Source organism: Haliotis rufescens, unplaced genomic scaffold (genome assembly GCF_023055435.1).
Source record: "Haliotis rufescens isolate VD_foot unplaced genomic scaffold, xgHalRufe1.0.p SCAF_15, whole genome shotgun sequence".
In the NCBI taxonomy this organism is placed as follows: domain Eukaryota; kingdom Metazoa; phylum Mollusca; class Gastropoda; order Lepetellida; family Haliotidae; genus Haliotis; species Haliotis rufescens.
In genome coordinates this window covers 7,395,369-7,412,648 of record NW_025963835.1, presented here as the reverse complement: position 1 = coordinate 7,412,648, position 17,280 = coordinate 7,395,369, and the positions used below count along the sequence as shown (strand labels likewise).

The window sequence follows — 17,280 nt, the reverse complement described above, 5'->3', positions numbered from 1 at the left end:
TTTCTGGTGTCCAGGCATGGAAACAAGCACTACTATACTGCCTGTTCATCCCTTTCAGCAGGCCCACTTCCCAAATGAAAGGAGTGGAGGTTCAGATTCAATTGTTTTTTTATATCCCATCAACTCACCCCCCCCTGAATTTTCGCATTTAAATTTTCAATTTTTTGAAAGTGTTAAAATGAAATTGAAATGTTGTTTGCTCTCAACTGTCCCAGAATATGAGTATGATGAATTACTGATTTATATAGCCACTTAAACCCTTTTTGCCTGGAATGCGCTGAACTTTCCCCAAAATTTGCTCACCATGCTATGGAATATCTTCAGCAGTGGGATGTGAAGCCTCGGTAGGATGAACCAAAAGTAATACTTGTGGAAATGTTCTGTCAAACATCAATATCTGGTATCGTTGATCAAAGCAATTACTCGACATCTGTGTGTTACTGCCAGTCCCCTGAGTTCTTTACAAACTCCAGATACAGGGCCTCCTAATCAACACTGGTTTTTTTCTCTGTACATGAGAGCTGGATACTTAAGACAGATTTCACTGGAATCCAATTGTCCTTGTGACCACTGTTGTGGCGGAGAACTTAAGGCTGTCTGTCTTTAATGTGATGGAGCAATTGATCCGTAGTTGAAAGAATTGGCCCATGTTTGAGGTCAGTGGCGTTGAACTGCTTTGCATGGTTTATGGAGGACAGTTTACATTTATCACTCTGGGTAATAGAGGAGTTGAATGCACTAACTGTTCTTGTGCTCCGAGTTGATGAGGGTGTAAGAATCTACATGGAAACCTTGCTAAATGTAATAAAGCAGAAGTTGTAATCCATACAGTTGCATGTTTTCATATTTACTCCTATCTCACCAACTTTTAGAATGCCAATCAAACAGTCATTGTTTCTAAGTTTGTTATGGATATTCTGATAAGGAAAAGTCATTCTGATAAGGAAAATGTTTGTAATTGAAATAAAGAAAACTCTTAGCATGTCCAAGTCTAATCCAGAAATGTTCACGAAAAATGGATAACTAATTATATATTTGAACCACAGCTGTTTTCCTTCTTTATATTGGAGAATACGGGTCACATGCCCCTTGGAACAGAGTATTGGAGCACAACTGAATCTGTAGCCACTGAGCAAATCAGCTATTGTACAATCTGATCCTACTTTCTAGAAGCACAACTCCATGTAGGTATGAATGTGAACACTCAAGGCTTCAGACCGGTGAAGTGCCGGGGTAGAATAGGTCTTCAGCAACCCATGCTTGCCCTAAAAGGCGACTAAGCTTGTCGTAAAAGGCGACTAAGCTTGTTGTAAAAGGCGACTAACGGGATCGGGTGGTCAGGCTCGCTGACTTGGTTGATGCATGTCATTGTATCCCAAGTGCGTGGATCAATGCTCATAATATTAATCACTGGATTGTCTGGTCCAGATTCGATTATTTACAGACCGCCATCATATGGCTGGAATATTGCTGAGTGCAGCATTAAACAACAAAGCAACCAACAACCAACTCCAGGCTTCAGTGTCCTACTGCACCTGCTATGTGACCTGCCAGGGTGGGGCTCGGCAGTAATAACTACATGTGGTAGCAGTCCTGCTGCTGCAACTGAATGTCACTATTTGTTACAAGCCTGTGAATGTCAGTGACAGCTTACATTGGAAGGCTCACTGTGTTCTAGTGACCAGACATAAAGTGAGTTAGGTACAACACACCTGTTGGCTAATCCACTTGACGCATGACAAATAGTAATCAGCTATTAGCACTATCAAAGTCTACCATTGATCGAAGGTATTCAACATCTTTGAAAATGAACATTTTCACAGTCTATTTTAAAATGCAATGATCCTAGAAAGAAATGATATGGAAGAATATTCTGAAGGATACTGTCTGTGATCATGTGACCAGCATGATCTTGTAGCAATTTCACACAAGGAAGATATTTCTGACTTGAGCAATGTTTTGTTCCACCTGAAATCATTTATTTGTTATCATGGTTTGCATGGTTAGTGCTACTCATATATAAGTAAGTTGCCTTCTGTACATGATGTGCAGTGCTACATGCCTTCAGGTGACACAAACATGGTCAGCACCAGTGGAGGATCAAGTCATTTGGGTGGTTGCCTTCTGTTGTGGAGAACTAGTTGATTTCTGAATAAATACTTGTACATGAAATCATGCACTATTGCAGTTGGTTTGTGTTTTTTGAAGTTGCTGATAGAATTTCCTCATGGTATTGAAATCCTTCTGAGCTGATGCTGCCTGGAGCTGAGCCTGCAGGCATGTACCACTGACAACAGAGGGAGATCAGGCAGCCTCCAACACGCTCAGCCTCCTGCTGAAGCAGTCTCATCAAGTCAGGTTTTCTTTCATGAGTGATGTTCAAAGATTTGTTGATGTGTCGTCCCTAGAGAATGAAATTGTGGGCTTTGTCAAGACAAACATATTCTTTTGTATTGAGGGCTTGGCCTTGTGCTGATGTGGGCTACGACAGATCAATAAAGTGTGACAGGGCCACAACACAATATCCTGCGGCAGACAGTGACAAGGTGGAATCAGGGTTAATTAAACGTGCCACTGTTACCTCCTTTATCTCTCATCTGGGCATATCTGTAATCAGAGTAATGGTCAGGTGGACACATTGTGGCAATGTTATCTCCAGGAAAAGAGCAGAAGAACTTGTGACTGACTGCATGCCTGACAGCTGCAGGGAGTGATAATGTGCGTGTGGGGGGGGGGAGTGTGTATATGTTACCTACGGTTATGGCGAACTCAGAGGGACCACACATTTTAGTTTGTCATCAGCATATCGACTGTCAGACATCTTGGATCAAGTCACGTGATCGCAATATGTTCTACTGTATATGTACGGTTTGTTTATTGCATAAATGGCATAAAATACATAACATAAGTAAATACATGCTGTACATATATTTTTGATACAGTTTCACTAACACACAGGCACAAGAGTGGTGGTGGCATCACTGGGGGTCCTGTGCACAGCGCACAGGTCACAAACAAGGTTAAGTTAAGCATTGTGGGACACAGATAGTCCTTGGATGGGTAACAGCGTTAAGCAGCTTGACTTAAGAGCGTGTCTAAAGCTTCAGTTCTGCACCACACTAAAGCACATGTGACACGTGGTGTCTCCTTGTGCAAGTGACTTTGTTCGAAATGTGCGTCTGTTCACCCAGCAGTGAATGGGTACCCGGTAGGATGAGATGGAAAGGTGGTTGTTAACCTTCTTGTATCTTAGTTTAACAGGCAGCGTGGGTTGTATTCACCAGGGAGTTGTCAGAATGATTGTTGAGTGTACACTGATCCAGTGATGGGGGTGATAATAGCGCTTTGAGAATGCCCTTGTGTGGTGTGGAAATATGTGCAATATAAATGGCCTTTTATTATAAGAGTCACTTGCCGTCAGTCAGGAAATCTGTCACTTTGCTTTAAGCATTGGTTATCAATACTGGATTTCCTCTGTTCAGTTGTCGCATTTTATAGCCAAAATATAGCCACTTCAAAGGCCATAGCCTAATCACTGTTTCACTATTGTTAATTGATGGTATAAATTGAGGACAAGGTGTCAGTACTTAATCCAGTTCATCATCTAAGTGTTTATTGCAGCTTTGAACACCTGTGAGTGTCCGGGGACGTTTTGATAGACTGATTGGTAAAATGAAAGCAGCTCAGAGATTAACAGTTTCTTATAACCATAAACATTGTCGTTGACAGAGTCCACACGGGACCACAAATTAGTTTGCTATATCCGCGTTCATTATATCAATCAATTGTATATGATAAAATATACAGCAAATGCCACACAAACGGGTCATTCTATCTGTCAGTTCATTTTAAGTGTTTTGTGAGAGACATAGTTTACTCAATGTATATGTCTATGTGTGTGGGATAAGTGTGAATATATATGTGTCTGTATGTGTGTGCAGTGTAAGTGTGTATATGATAACGTACAGGTGTTGCGTGTATGAAAGTATGTATATGTATGTGTGTGTGTGTTTGGTAAGTATGTATATGTTTGTGTGTGTATGCAGGGGTAACTGTATATGTGTATGTGTATATGTGTGTGTGGTAAGTGTGTATATGTTTGTATGTGTATGCAGGGGTAACTGTATATGTGTGTGTGTATGTGTGTGTGTGGTAAGTGTGTATATGTTTGTATGTGTATGCAGGGGTAACTGTATATGTGTGTGTGTATGTATGTGTATGTGTGTTTGTGGTAAGTGTGTATATGTTTGTATGTGTATGCAGGGGTAACTGTATATGTGTGTGTGGTAAGTGTGTATATGTTTGTATGTGTATGCAGGGGTAACTGTATATGTGTGTGTGTATGTATGTGTGTGTGTGGTAAGTGTATATGTTTGTATGTGTATGCAGGGGTAACTGTATATGTGTGTGTGGTAAGTGTGTATATGTTTGTGTGTGTATGCAGGGGTAACTGTATATGTGTGTGTGGTAAGTGTGTATATGTTTGTATGTGTATGCAGGGGTAACTGTATATGTGTGTGTGTATGTATGTGTGTGTTTGGTAAGTGTATATGTTTGTATGTGTATGCAGGGGTAACTGTATATGTGTGTGTGGTAAGTGTGTATATGTTTGTGTGTGTATGCAGGGGTAACTGTATATGTGTGTGTGGTAAGTGTGTATATGTTTGTATGTGTATGCAGGGGTAACTGTATATGTGTGTGTGGTAAGTGTGTATATGTTTGTGTGTGTATGCAGGGGTAACTGTATATGTGTGTGTGGTAAGTGTGTATATGTTTGTGTGTGTATGCAGGGGTAACTGTATATGTGTGTGTGGTAAGTGTGTATATGTTTGTGTGTGTATGCAAGGGTAAATGTATATGTGTGTATATGTATATGTGTGTGTGGTAAGTATGCAGTATGGAGGCTGCTCTACTATTCCACTTCAGTATCCACTGACGGAGCTGGTGCATGCTCTTACAGGTGCATGCTCTCTTGTAGGGCTGGGACGAGTCCAAATTTACTACCACGGTACCCACCCCCCAATTACCCAACCCTACCCGGGTACCTGCTGTAGGTTTCAGGAGATGTCTCAAAATGTCCGATTGGGAACATTTTTAGCATAGCCCTGTCAAAACGTATTTAGATACATGTATTAAACAATCTGGCCATTCATACACTGAAGTTGAATTAAGTTAAATCTTTATTCAACCATTCGAATAATCAGAAGGATGCAGATGGGTGCATAGTGAGAAGGAAATGCGAACATTAGTGACTTGTAGTGTAACCATAGAGTTCTAGATAATTAATTGTCATTAAACAGTATATCACGTGACTAGCCATGGGCCCGGGTAGTCCTGTGGGCACCTGGGTCGTGTAGGTACTGAGTAGGACCCGGGTACCTTATTGCCCGTCCCAGCCCTACTCTCTTGCTGTAAATTTGAGAGCAGTTCTGTATGCTTCTGCAACTTACATGTTAATTACTCATACTGTCCAATGGGTTTCCAGTTTGTTGAGGGGAGGGAAGGTTGAAATCCTCACAGCTAGGAGACATTGTGTGCATTTTGGTTGCCAGATATTCCAATGTAAAGTATTATGGAACCCCTCTGATTGTCATAGCCAGGCGGGGCGATCGGGTAGCCTAGTGGTTAAAGCGTTCGCTCGTCACGCAGAAGACCAGGATTCTATTCCCGACATGGGTACAATGTGTGAAGCCCATTTCTGGTGTCTCCCCCACCCCCCCCCCCGTGATATTGCTGGAATATTGCTAAAAGCGGCATAAAACCATACTCACTCACTCACTCATAGCCAGGCTGAAGAGTTGTCACAGTGGCAAGGGAGGTGATAGTGGTGACAGAAGCAAAGCTCCTGTCATCAGTGGAGGCAGCAGTGACAGTTATCCAGCCACTGGACACCAGCAAAACCTGCGAACAAAGGCACTTGCCACATTGATTCACTGCCATTATGCTGGGTATTGTACACTATTTACTGGGAGTTGCTGCATGGCGAGGCTTCAGTCGTGCAAGGGGGAGTATTATGTATCAGAAAAAATCAAATGCGAGGGTTTTTAAATTCCTGAAGGAGGCAAACAGAAGAAGCATAAAACCAAGAGCAAAGCCTTATTACTGGACAATCTTGACATCTCACTTTTCACAGAGGATTCAAGAAACTACACAACTGATCAATGATTTATAGGACTGTTAAGTTCAGTATCAAACTGGATTGCTTTTCATTTTAAATGTGACCTTTAGCTTGTTAAAACCCACAGTATAACACTGAACATGTTGACATGCAGTCTTGTGTCACTCACCATGCTCACAGAGCTTTCCACCATAAGTGCCTTGATTAGCTTGGACAAGTAAACATGGGTGAATCCTGTAGCAGTGGTTTTGGAAGATCCTTTTTGACATTAGGGAGCAATATGGTGCACTTATCTGTATGTGATGCTGTTGGATTATGTAACTTGCTCTGAAGTATAGGAAGTCAGGAATTATATGAGCTCTGGGCCGATATGAAATTAACTATAAGTACCTGCAAACAAACATGCACAAATAACATAGGAATTGTCTTAAACTATTCTGTGTGTAAGCCACCCCACAACATCTTGGTCCCTGCATTGTGAGATAATCTTGCTTGCCACCACTGCTTCAAGACAATTAGCCTGTCCAAAAAAGTTTGAAATTTTCTTGCATTATATTGTCTTTGATTTGTTATTTTCAGTAAATTTCAATAAAAATTGACAAATTTGACCTTTCTTTTTCAATAAGCCAAGTTTAGAGAACCACAGGACATTTTGCCAGATTCAGTGTTTAGACCTTGAGGACCATTCAGTAAACGTGGCAGCTGCCTTGTGCATGTTGTGTGGGTATTGAAGGTACCGACCTCATTGATGAGACCATGTGAGTCGAGTCTAGCATGTATTGATAGTTATTGATAGTTGTTGCTTGGAAAGTAAATGGTATGCACCTCTGGCACTGGTGATGACATGGTAAAGCATGGTTGTGCAGGTCGTGAGGGCCACACTTGCTGTTGGGATCCCCTCAAACAATTGTGATGTCACTTCATATTGTGAACCACAGACATAGGTTTGTTTAGCATTGTCTCTGTTTTTAATGGTAGGAAATAATTGCAAGGTAGGTTTGATAATAAGGGTATTGATTATTGGAAATTATACAGGGCCATTGGAGTTGGTTACTGGGGCGTTATTCCTTTACGATCACTGATTACTATATGGGAAATCTGTTTATATAAACTGCTGAGCGTAAATGATCACTATCAAGTTTTAGTTGAGTCAGGTCAAGAGGGATATCTTTAATTTCTTTTGGAAATATAGGAAGCCATATACTTCAATTAGGGAACTCTGTGTTTCAGAGGATGGAATTGGCATGTTTTGGGATGTTTTGGGGGTATGATAGGCTTGTTATTCTTTTCTGGGGGATTTCTCTGTATGCTTTTTGTGGGCAGAAGGAATTTCTTAGAATCTCACTGGTCCAGGTATTTGTACAACCATTCCTAGAGCTTGACTCATCAAAATATTATTATCATGCTCTTTGTTGTTATACTGGTATAAAATTGTTATTTTTTTAATACAATATGTTTAAGTGATTTTACACTTGCACCATCTTTGGAACCGAGAAACAGCTTACCCTGACAGCCACCCAATTTGTATATTGGAGAGGATGCTAGACCAGCTACCGGAGATGGTGACAACTCATTACAGCTGACTGTATAATCCCCCTGTATGTCCTTACAGTCAATTACTTCTCAGCTGACTGTATAATCCCCCTGTATGTCCTTACAGTCCATTACTTCTCAGCTGACTGTATAATCCCCCTGTATCTCCTTACAGTCCCTTACTTCTCAGCTGACTGTATAATCCCCCTGTATGTCCTTACAGTCCATTACTTCTCAGCTGACTGTATAATCCCCCTGTTTGTCCTTACAGTCCATTACTTCTCAGCTGACTGTGTAATCAATCCCCCTGTATCTCCTTACAGTCCATTACCTCTCAGCTGACTGTATAATCCCCCTTGTATGTCCTTACAGTCCATTACTTCTCAGCTGACTGTATAATCCCCCTTGTATCTCCTTACAGTCCATTACTTCTCAGCTGACTGTGTAATCCCCCCCTGTATGTCCTTACAGTCCATTACCTCTCAGCTGACTGTATAATCCCCCTTGTATGTCCTTACAGTCCATTACTTCTCAGCTGACTGTATAATCCCCCCTGTATCTCCTTACAGTCCATTACTTTTCAGCTGACTGTATAATCCCCCTGTATGTCCTTACAGTCCATTACTTTTCAGCTGACTGTGTAACCCCCCTGTATCTCCTTACAGTTCATTACTTCTCATCTGACTGTATAACCCCCCTGTATCTCCTTACAGTTCATTACTTCTCAGCTGACTGTATAACCCCCCTGTATCTCCTTACAGTCCATTACTTCACAGCTGCACTGTGTAACCCCCCTGTATCTCCTTACAGTTCATTACTTCACAGCTGCACTGTGTAACCCCCTGTATCTCCTTACAGTTCATTACTTCACAGCTGCACTGTGTAACCCCCTGTATCTCCTTACAGTTCATTACATTTTCATGAGTTCCTGTAACCATATTTAGGTGTTTGCAGAGGACTATCAAAGCTACACTTGGCCGTTCATTGAGTGCATTTGTATATGTGTGTGTGTGACTCTTCTGGAGATATGCAGCCCCTGTTTGTCCTCACCTCTCAGTGATTCTGACAGATTGTCAGTGTAATTCACTTACATGAAATATGTCCCTCACATGTCTGTGTGGGAGGCTGTGGCAGTGACAAATTAACTGGAGAGCAACTGTTGCTGGATCAGTGTAACACTTTAGATTGTGTCCTGATCAAACTATGTATGCAAAGATACAGGCTCGATGGTTGCAATATGGCAGATGGCGGTATGATTTCTGTGTCAGAAGTGCAATCAGAAGTGTCAAGGTATGTCATGAGAGGGACGGTTGGCTCAGATTGTGTCACCAGTGCCAGTTAGACAGATGGCAGATGGCAGTATGATGTCTGTCTCAGAAGTGTCATCACATTTAGAGCATGTAATGAATGATGTGTTCAGACAGGAGAAATTATTCCCTAAGTGGGAATTACAGCTGATGGTTGGTTCTCCCTCCCTCACCAATTCCATAGGTATAATTTCACTGTTAGCTGCAGCTAAGCAGGTGGTCTATTTCAGTAAACCTTGTTCGTCTTCAGTATTTTGATGCTAATTCTTCCGTCATTGTGATGTCACGATGTTGACGTCTAGTGTGGTGAATGGAATTTGGCCGTCTAAATGCTGCTGGTTTTTAAGTAACTTTTTATGGTTTCAAATTCATCTTGAGCGTTCCAGACAATATCAGTGTGCGTGTCCTGCTTGTTCTGTGTTACTTGTAATCAAGTTCATTGATGATCGAACAGTTTCAGTTGCCACTCAAGGAAGTGACTAGGGAATCTGTCCAATTATATAAATTCATTTAATGAAATTAAGCTGGTAATAAAATTGGGTGCAGGACAGTGCAGCGTCCCAGGTTAACAGTAACGCCAAAGCCTATGTACAGTACAATTCTGTACGATGTGTGTGTCTTGTATGGTGTTTAAATCTCGGTGTGCTTCGTTGTATTTCAGGTGTTATGTTTATGTACATACACAGTGCAGCCCTGAGACCCCCCTGATGTGCAGCCATCGAAAGTGGTATTTCCCCTTGTGATTAAGCCAAGACACTCAAAGGAGAGAAATATTTTCAGTCACTCAGCGAGAGTGAAATGCAAGTGCATCATCCCCAGTGACTTCCTGTAACTTCTGATTCAGTTATTATCGAATTTGAAATATTCTTCTTTTTTTTAATTCTGTTATAAGACAATTATTGGCAGTATCATGTTTCTGGCCTCGGTCAATATCTAAGTATTGGGTCCATAAAACATGATATTGCCCTGATAAATGGTCAATAATTGATAATTCATACATATACAAGTTTTATCTGTATTTTCATTGGTTGAGAAAAGGTGACATGACCTTCCTTAAAACAACCCTGTGCCTTGCAGTGATCAAAACTGGTATTGCCCTGCAATGAGATTTACAGTAAGATATAAATATGGAATTAAATCATTTAAAAAACTTTTTAAAACAGGTATCTTGAAGGAAATAAAGGCAATATTGTGACAAAAAAAATTTAAAACCTACTCAGCACAGTGTTGAGCAGAGTTGTCATCACATGATATGATGTCATACATCTTCCCGAGGCAAGGGAGTTAACTGACTGAAAAAGTCCAGTTTCCACCCTTGCCGAACTAGGCTGGAATTATATTTTGCCTGGACTAACGAGTCTATGCATAGTCCAATCAAAATTCTGTAACTACAACGACATCCAGTTCATAAATAACATCGCAACTGTTGTGCCGAATTTGTTCGATTGCAGGATTTTCAGGGCATGTGTACAGTCAATTTGGCATCGACAGATATTTTCCCATTCTTTTCATGTTTTTCATAAAGGTGCTCAAGTGATGTGATGCACTTTGCGAGATAAGCATGGTAAGACCCGTTACATTACAATACAGATCTTGATCATCGATCAGATGTCTTGACTCGGCGCCGCCATTTAGTTTGAAGCAAATGCTAAGTGATATGTAAGGTGGAATCTGATTGGTCAATAGGAAGGGCATAGAAGGGAGATAACTCGTAATAGCCACTGGTGCTGCTATGATTGGGCTGAGTAATTCCAGCCTAGTTCTGCAAGGGTGGAAACTATAGACTTTTAGAGTCAGCTAACTCCCTTGCCTCGGGAAGATGGACGTCATTGTGGAAAGTTGACTTGCAGACATACACTGTTTCTGTATAGATTTTGGTAGATTACTAGCCTTTGCCATGGCATCACCTGACAATGCCATCGATATTAACGTTGAATTTTCGTTGAGTCTTGACAGCAGCGAGGAAAGTGAGGAAGATCTACCGAGTGAAGACCATCAGTCTGATGTCAACACGGAAAGACTGATGAGGGAACACCATCTAGTGTTACACGCTATCCCGACATTTCTGAATAAAATGGATGTTTATAGATAATAAATAATTCGTGAGACAGTTATTCATGTGTAATATGTGCCATTTGAAGATTGGCGCTTAGCATCGTCAAAACATTGTGTTGTCTTTTGTAAACATTAAGTATAGGGCTGTTTAAGCTAACGATGGATGTAAATACAGCTTAACCTATTTGTGAAACATGGAAAAGATATCTGGATGACTGTTTTATTATTTGGTTCTCAACAGTGGAAGAATAATTGGAGTACAGTGGAGTAAGACAATTTCCGGAAGATTGTGGATTCGATCCATCCTATGATTTCATTTACTGTTGAATGTGACCACAATGAGATTTCATTTTTGGACGTGAAAATAATAAAGCAAGGAGACCAAATGAAGATGGATATTTACCACAAACAGACAGACACGCATCAATACCTCCAATTCAATTCATGTCATCCGCTGCACACTAAAATTAATATTCCATATTCGATGGCAAAAGAGAGTGTACTATTGTTTTGGATGTGGACAAAAGAAACTAAAGATAAGAAGAATTAATGAAGTATCACCAACTACAAGGATATTCTTGTGAGGTAGTTGGAGATGCTGTAAAAAAGCAATGAAAATTCCACAAGAAACATTGATGAAAACAAAAGAAACAGATACAGACACGGACATTCTTCCATTTGTATGTACCTAGTTACTGTAAAAGTATACCCCTTATCAAAGCCAATCTTCCAATTTTACAGCAAAGTAAAACTTAGGATGAAAAAATGTTTATCTAAGCGTAAACTTATACGCAGCACTAGACAGTAGGGCTGGGACGAGTCCAAATTTACTACCCAGGTACTGACTCCCCTATTACCCGAACCTAACCAGGTACCCACTGTAGGTCTCAGGAGATGACCTGGGTACCTGGGTTACCTGTCCCAGCGCTACTAGACAGCCTAATAATCTCAAACAAATTCTTTGTCCATCCAAATATGTACTCACAAAATACAAAATACTGTCAGTGTAACAAAATATCACACACCTAGATGTGGAACTTGCCCAATTATAATTGAAGACTGCAAATATCAATTTGCGAAGATAAACTATTTACTGTTAAAAAGAAAATGAACTGCCGCAGTAGAGATGTTATATATGTTTTATCATGTGCGGGATGTGATGAGCATAATCGTCGAGAAATTGGTTTGCACAATTAAACATGCTAAAAGACCGAATCCCTGATCGCTGATGGCAAATTCGATATCCAAATGAACACTGTCTTTCTGTTTTATAAATTGTTTAACAACTACAATTAAACATTTATAAATGGAAAAAGGACAGATGTTCATTAGCCTTTTGAACCCTAAACTTATTTCAAAAGTATAATTTTCAAAACTTCCCCATAGCTCATTGTGTATTTGTGCACTCACACCATAATGTATTCATGCCTCCCTCTATTATCACTAGCTATGACGTCATAGGCTTCATGACGTCAAACACATAACATGGACTGTCGCCTAGGACTACGTTTTACTTCTCTTATGTCACTGTTACATCATAGGCATTCATAATGACGCCTCAAAATACTACTGTTGTGCGTCACCTTTGACTACAATTTATGTTCAAGTTTCATTACACCTGAAGAGCAGTTGAACGGCAAAAGATCTTGTTTGGATAAAGGAGTTGGCTTGGCTGACATGAATTTATCCACATGCAACCATTTGAGAGACATATTCAGAAGATGTAATTAGTGATGTGAGATATTTATTCAACATGTTCAAAGGATAAATACTTTCTAGAAATACCGAGATACAATCTACATATAACTTGACTTCAACTTACTATGCATGAGAATAGACATAACATACTCAGTGAAGGTGATCAGTTCAATAAGGCCTGCCAAGCGTGGTGCATGGGGTGCATGGGGTGCACAGGACAGCAGCCTGGTGGCTGCAACAGCCTGCAGTGGAGGAGGAGGAGGAGGACTTTGTCAAGTCATTTCAATTACATACTCAAATAATACATACTTCTCTCCGAGTGCATCAGAGAAAATGGCCAGATGATATTCCGATGCAGATAATCAATCTTTCAACAACAGAGATGGCAAAGATGTTTGGCAGTCACTACATAGAGCTGTACTCTAGCTGCCCCACTATGGTTTATATAATGGGGAGCAGTTGATAGACCTGTATTGATCACACTTGATAATCAGATAGTGGGGATTTCCTCAGTCCAGTTTCACTGTGAATGTCATCCTGTCGAATTATGACACCCTGTCTTAACTGCCCGATTATGCATCTGCAATTTAGTGATAATTTCTTCAAGTAGCGCAGCTAGTATTAAAGATTGATTTGGTTTGAAGGAAAACTATTTTATTCAAAGTTTATTTCAACAGATGAGGACTTTCATTGATACTCAATATAATGGTTAAAGTTATAAAGTTTAGGTTTAAGAGTAAATGCCATTGTCAAATTTGATTTGTCAATGCTGCATTTCTCAAGGGAAATAGGTATAAATTCTTTGAGTCAGACTTGGAAGAGTAATATTAGCACCAGTATTATTGCATGACATTAAAGTAGAAGTATGTATCTGACGACATGCCAAATGTCCAACAGTTCTTTATTTAAGCTTAGATTCGTCCCCTTCATTGCTCTGCAGGCTTCAAAACTATGTATTCATCACTAATAGCAGGAGTGTGTTTGTAGTAACTGTGCATTTGCAGATTTGTAATTAATGACATTCATAGCAGACTTGTTTGTTATGCAACATGGTTTACAGTTACATCATATACTGAAAATACTAACTGATCTGCTAATCCGATTAATATCTGAAGTTTGAGCTCAATGACTGCTTGGCTGGTGTCAAAGATGCTGGTGCTTCCTTGTAGATAGTGACATCCTCATGGGACATAGATGTTGAGAAGAAGTGAATATATGTAGTCAGCATGTGCTGAAGACTTGTTGAGTCAACCACTTTGCCCAACAGTCTGGTAACGTTTCTTTGGATCAGCTCAGCTAAGAATAATCCATGTTAAGACTTCAATCTACTTTTCCAGCTTGTACACTCATAGAGAGGGTGTAGCTAATGGTATAACATTTGTTGTGTTGTAGATGATGGCGCCCCAAACGTGACAGATGCCGAGGGTGAAGAAACATGAAGATCAAGGTGTACAATGTGGGTGACAGAGAGGTGGTCTCATATCACATCATCCTTCTACTGGGGGAAATTGAGGACTGTCTTGACGATGGGGTCCTGGATGTGTGGAACTCCAGTGACAGGTCAGGGCGACGCTACCAATGGCCCGTGGTTGAGGGCTGCTTTAAGGTGCTTATGGAGCTGAAACTTGGAGAGAACATCCTTAGTGTACAATTTGAGGATGAGGTATTGACGTTGTCTCTCATATTTGAAGAGCCCAAAATTGCCCACTTTGTCCGCCCAGTTTATATTGTGTTGTCTGATGATGATGGCTATTTTCAAGGCCCTGATGATGAAGATTGCTCACCTACTAGTGCCATTCGGAGGATTACACTTGGAGCCCAGTTGATACAGACATTCACTGCAGAGAAGATGAAGGAACATGGTTTTGGGCGGCGGACATTTCAGCTGGAAACTGGTGATGACAATTCCCCTTTGTGTCATCTATTTCGTAGTAAGCTAACGACAGAACAAGCATATGCTATGTCTGGAAATGACCTGTGGAGCCATTTTGCCAAAGAACTGATGACATCACACTTACGAAATAAGGACAAGTGCAAATGGTATTGTTTTATGTCTTTCACTCGCTATCAGCCTCCTTCTGATACAGACATTCCAAAGACACACAGTGAGATATTACGCTACACAAAAGGACACACAGCATTAGGTGAGTCACAAATTTTTTTCATCACATCATTCCAGTGAGCATGCTGAGATTGTTTGAGGTTGTAAATCTATGATTTCGTAAAAAAACAGTGTGTGTGTGTGAACTGTGTCTTCAGTGGAAGAGAAAGTGTTCTCGGTCCGCTATCAAGCTGTGACTGGTTGATAAAGGATATTCAAGTATGAGTAGGATGTGAGATGAGTATGCAAACATTGGACGCCATGATCCAGACGAGACATTCCCTTGGTAGGCTGGTGTTTGAGGGTTGTCAATATATGTTTCACTAGTTGCCCATAGTTTGAAGACTAGTGCAGGATTGCATGGAGAGAAATGCAGAATAGTTGATTACTGTGTTTGTAGATGATGCTTTCTTACTTGGCCCCAACTAACATGTAGGAGACTGTATCAGGAAGGAGAAAGCCAGCCTTGTCCCTCCTACCAGGTCTACAGTTCCTCAGTGCCAACAACGTAATTGTGGTTTTCATGCCACTTCATTGGCTGTCTAGAAGGTTCAGCATGTTATGACTGGGTGTCATCTTACTCTATACTGTGGTCAACCATGGACACTTTATACAATATTTAGGGTACTACCTGCTGAAGTGTTGTCTAGATACATTTATTACTGTTCTTGTCATTGGGCAACAACTGGCCATTTAGCTGACCAGGAGTAACCTGTGAGCTGCAAGAGGAATGGTTGTCCAGCTGTGGCACTGGCACTGGCACTGGCACTGGCACTGGCACTGGCTCCTATTTATTTACAACATTGACTGGGGTAGGATGTTGCCAAAATTTATCACTAGGGGGACTTGGGTGTGAAAGAATGACGCAATTCTATTTTTTCAAATTATGAAATTGTGTTTTGGTAGCATGGAAAAAAAACTGTAACAGAAAATGGTGGGGAGGGGGTGGGGGGGAAGGTGGCAAAATATGATACAGTCCTCAGACCAATCTCTCATCCTCATCCCCCACCCTATCCTCATTCCCCCTTATAATATATGCCCTGTCCCCAAATACAGTATGACAGATGAAAGTCTGTGGCCAGCTTAAGTATGTGTTTGAAAGATTTCGTATTTTGTAATGATTACTGCTAAAAATAGCTTATACCAATTAATTCTAGAATCCCGACTGAACTTTGTAAGATGTCCCTTGAGTACTGTGCTGAGCAGGAAGCAAATCAAGCATTCTTCACACAAATATTGTGACAGTCTGCAGCCAGTGATGAACAGAAAATATGAACCCATGAATGTTAAGCTGTGGGAAATGACGGATGCTAAAATAACTTTTGAGAAGTGTCCCTGATATCAGTATCGATCAGTCATCTTCCCACCAGACGTAATGAAAACATGGGGCAAATGCCCGCTTGTCTGCAGATGGGATGTGTCAGTTCAGGTCCTGTTTCCTCATGTTGTTACTGCTGTCAGCCAACACCACTCCAACCAGCGTCAACCTTCAGGTCTAGGGGGAGTGTATTTAGCTCAAAAATAGTACAAAAATGCTGTGATTGTAATTAAGTTCTCTATTCGAAATATGCTTAGCTATTGGCGAAATATTTGTGTGTGATGGTGGGATCTATTTTGGCGCTATTTTTTATGGGTTCTGTATCTCAGGTTAGACTGAAAATAAAGCTGTTTGCCCAGCTTCAATCAAAACGTCACTGGAAGTAGATCAAGGGAAACCTTTCAGCATAGGTGTTTTTGATACTGAGATAAAAAGAAGACTAGTAAACATGGTAAAGTCAGTCATATTTCAGCCATACAACGTTAAGACTAATTTTTTAACTTATCCTGCATTACTCCCTATTGCATTTACTGCTGTCTTTGACAGAGAGACGAACTGTGTGAGATCCAGCTGCTGAAGAAAGTTGTCCCAACCAGCTCAGGAGGCAGCGCCCTCTCACAGTCGGCACGTGACCCGGAAGTCATGACGTCACACCAAAAGACATAACTGCTTTGTCACCTCCACGGACGGACGTACTTTGTATCCCTTGTGGAAATTAAAGCTTATTATTTGTTTTTTATATTTTGCGTGTTTCTACATTCATTATATGCTGCTACATTGTTACCTGTTATGGGCCGTGACCTTAGGGTCTTCCCATTCGTAAATTGTAACGTTTATCGCTCGTCTGTGGCTCACGTCACAGTAATTTACGGGCGCAATGTTGTTCCCGCCATTTTGTTTTCTTTCCCGCCATTTTGGCCATTCACCACGTGGCCACGTAATGTCGTGTTCTGCGTTTTGAATTCTCTCTTTGGCTTGGGTAATGCATTCATTACATTTATGTATGTTGTTTTGGTGTGCTTAAAGCCTTGCCTTTTCTCTACCTCTCAGCGTAATTGTTTCTTCTCATAAACTTCAATATAATACAAAGTTTTTGAGTTATATTATGTCTCCCGTACTCTGTGGTTTTGCCACATGGTTACGTGTTTGC

At 40.7% G+C, this 17,280-nt stretch overlaps 1 protein-coding gene across 2 annotated transcripts in view; it reads left to right on the top strand.

The window, feature by feature from the left end:
* LOC125380040 overlaps nt 1-17,280 on the top strand; it is a 99,162-nt gene that overhangs the window by 30,147 nt on the left and 51,735 nt on the right. For both annotated transcript variants that reach the window (XM_048396098.1, XM_048396097.1), the window contains exon 2: nt 14,104-14,855. In XM_048396098.1, the coding sequence (XP_048252055.1) occupies nt 14,147-14,855 (709 nt within the window). In that variant the 5' untranslated portion in view covers nt 14,104-14,146. The remainder of the gene's footprint in view (nt 1-14,103; nt 14,856-17,280) is intronic.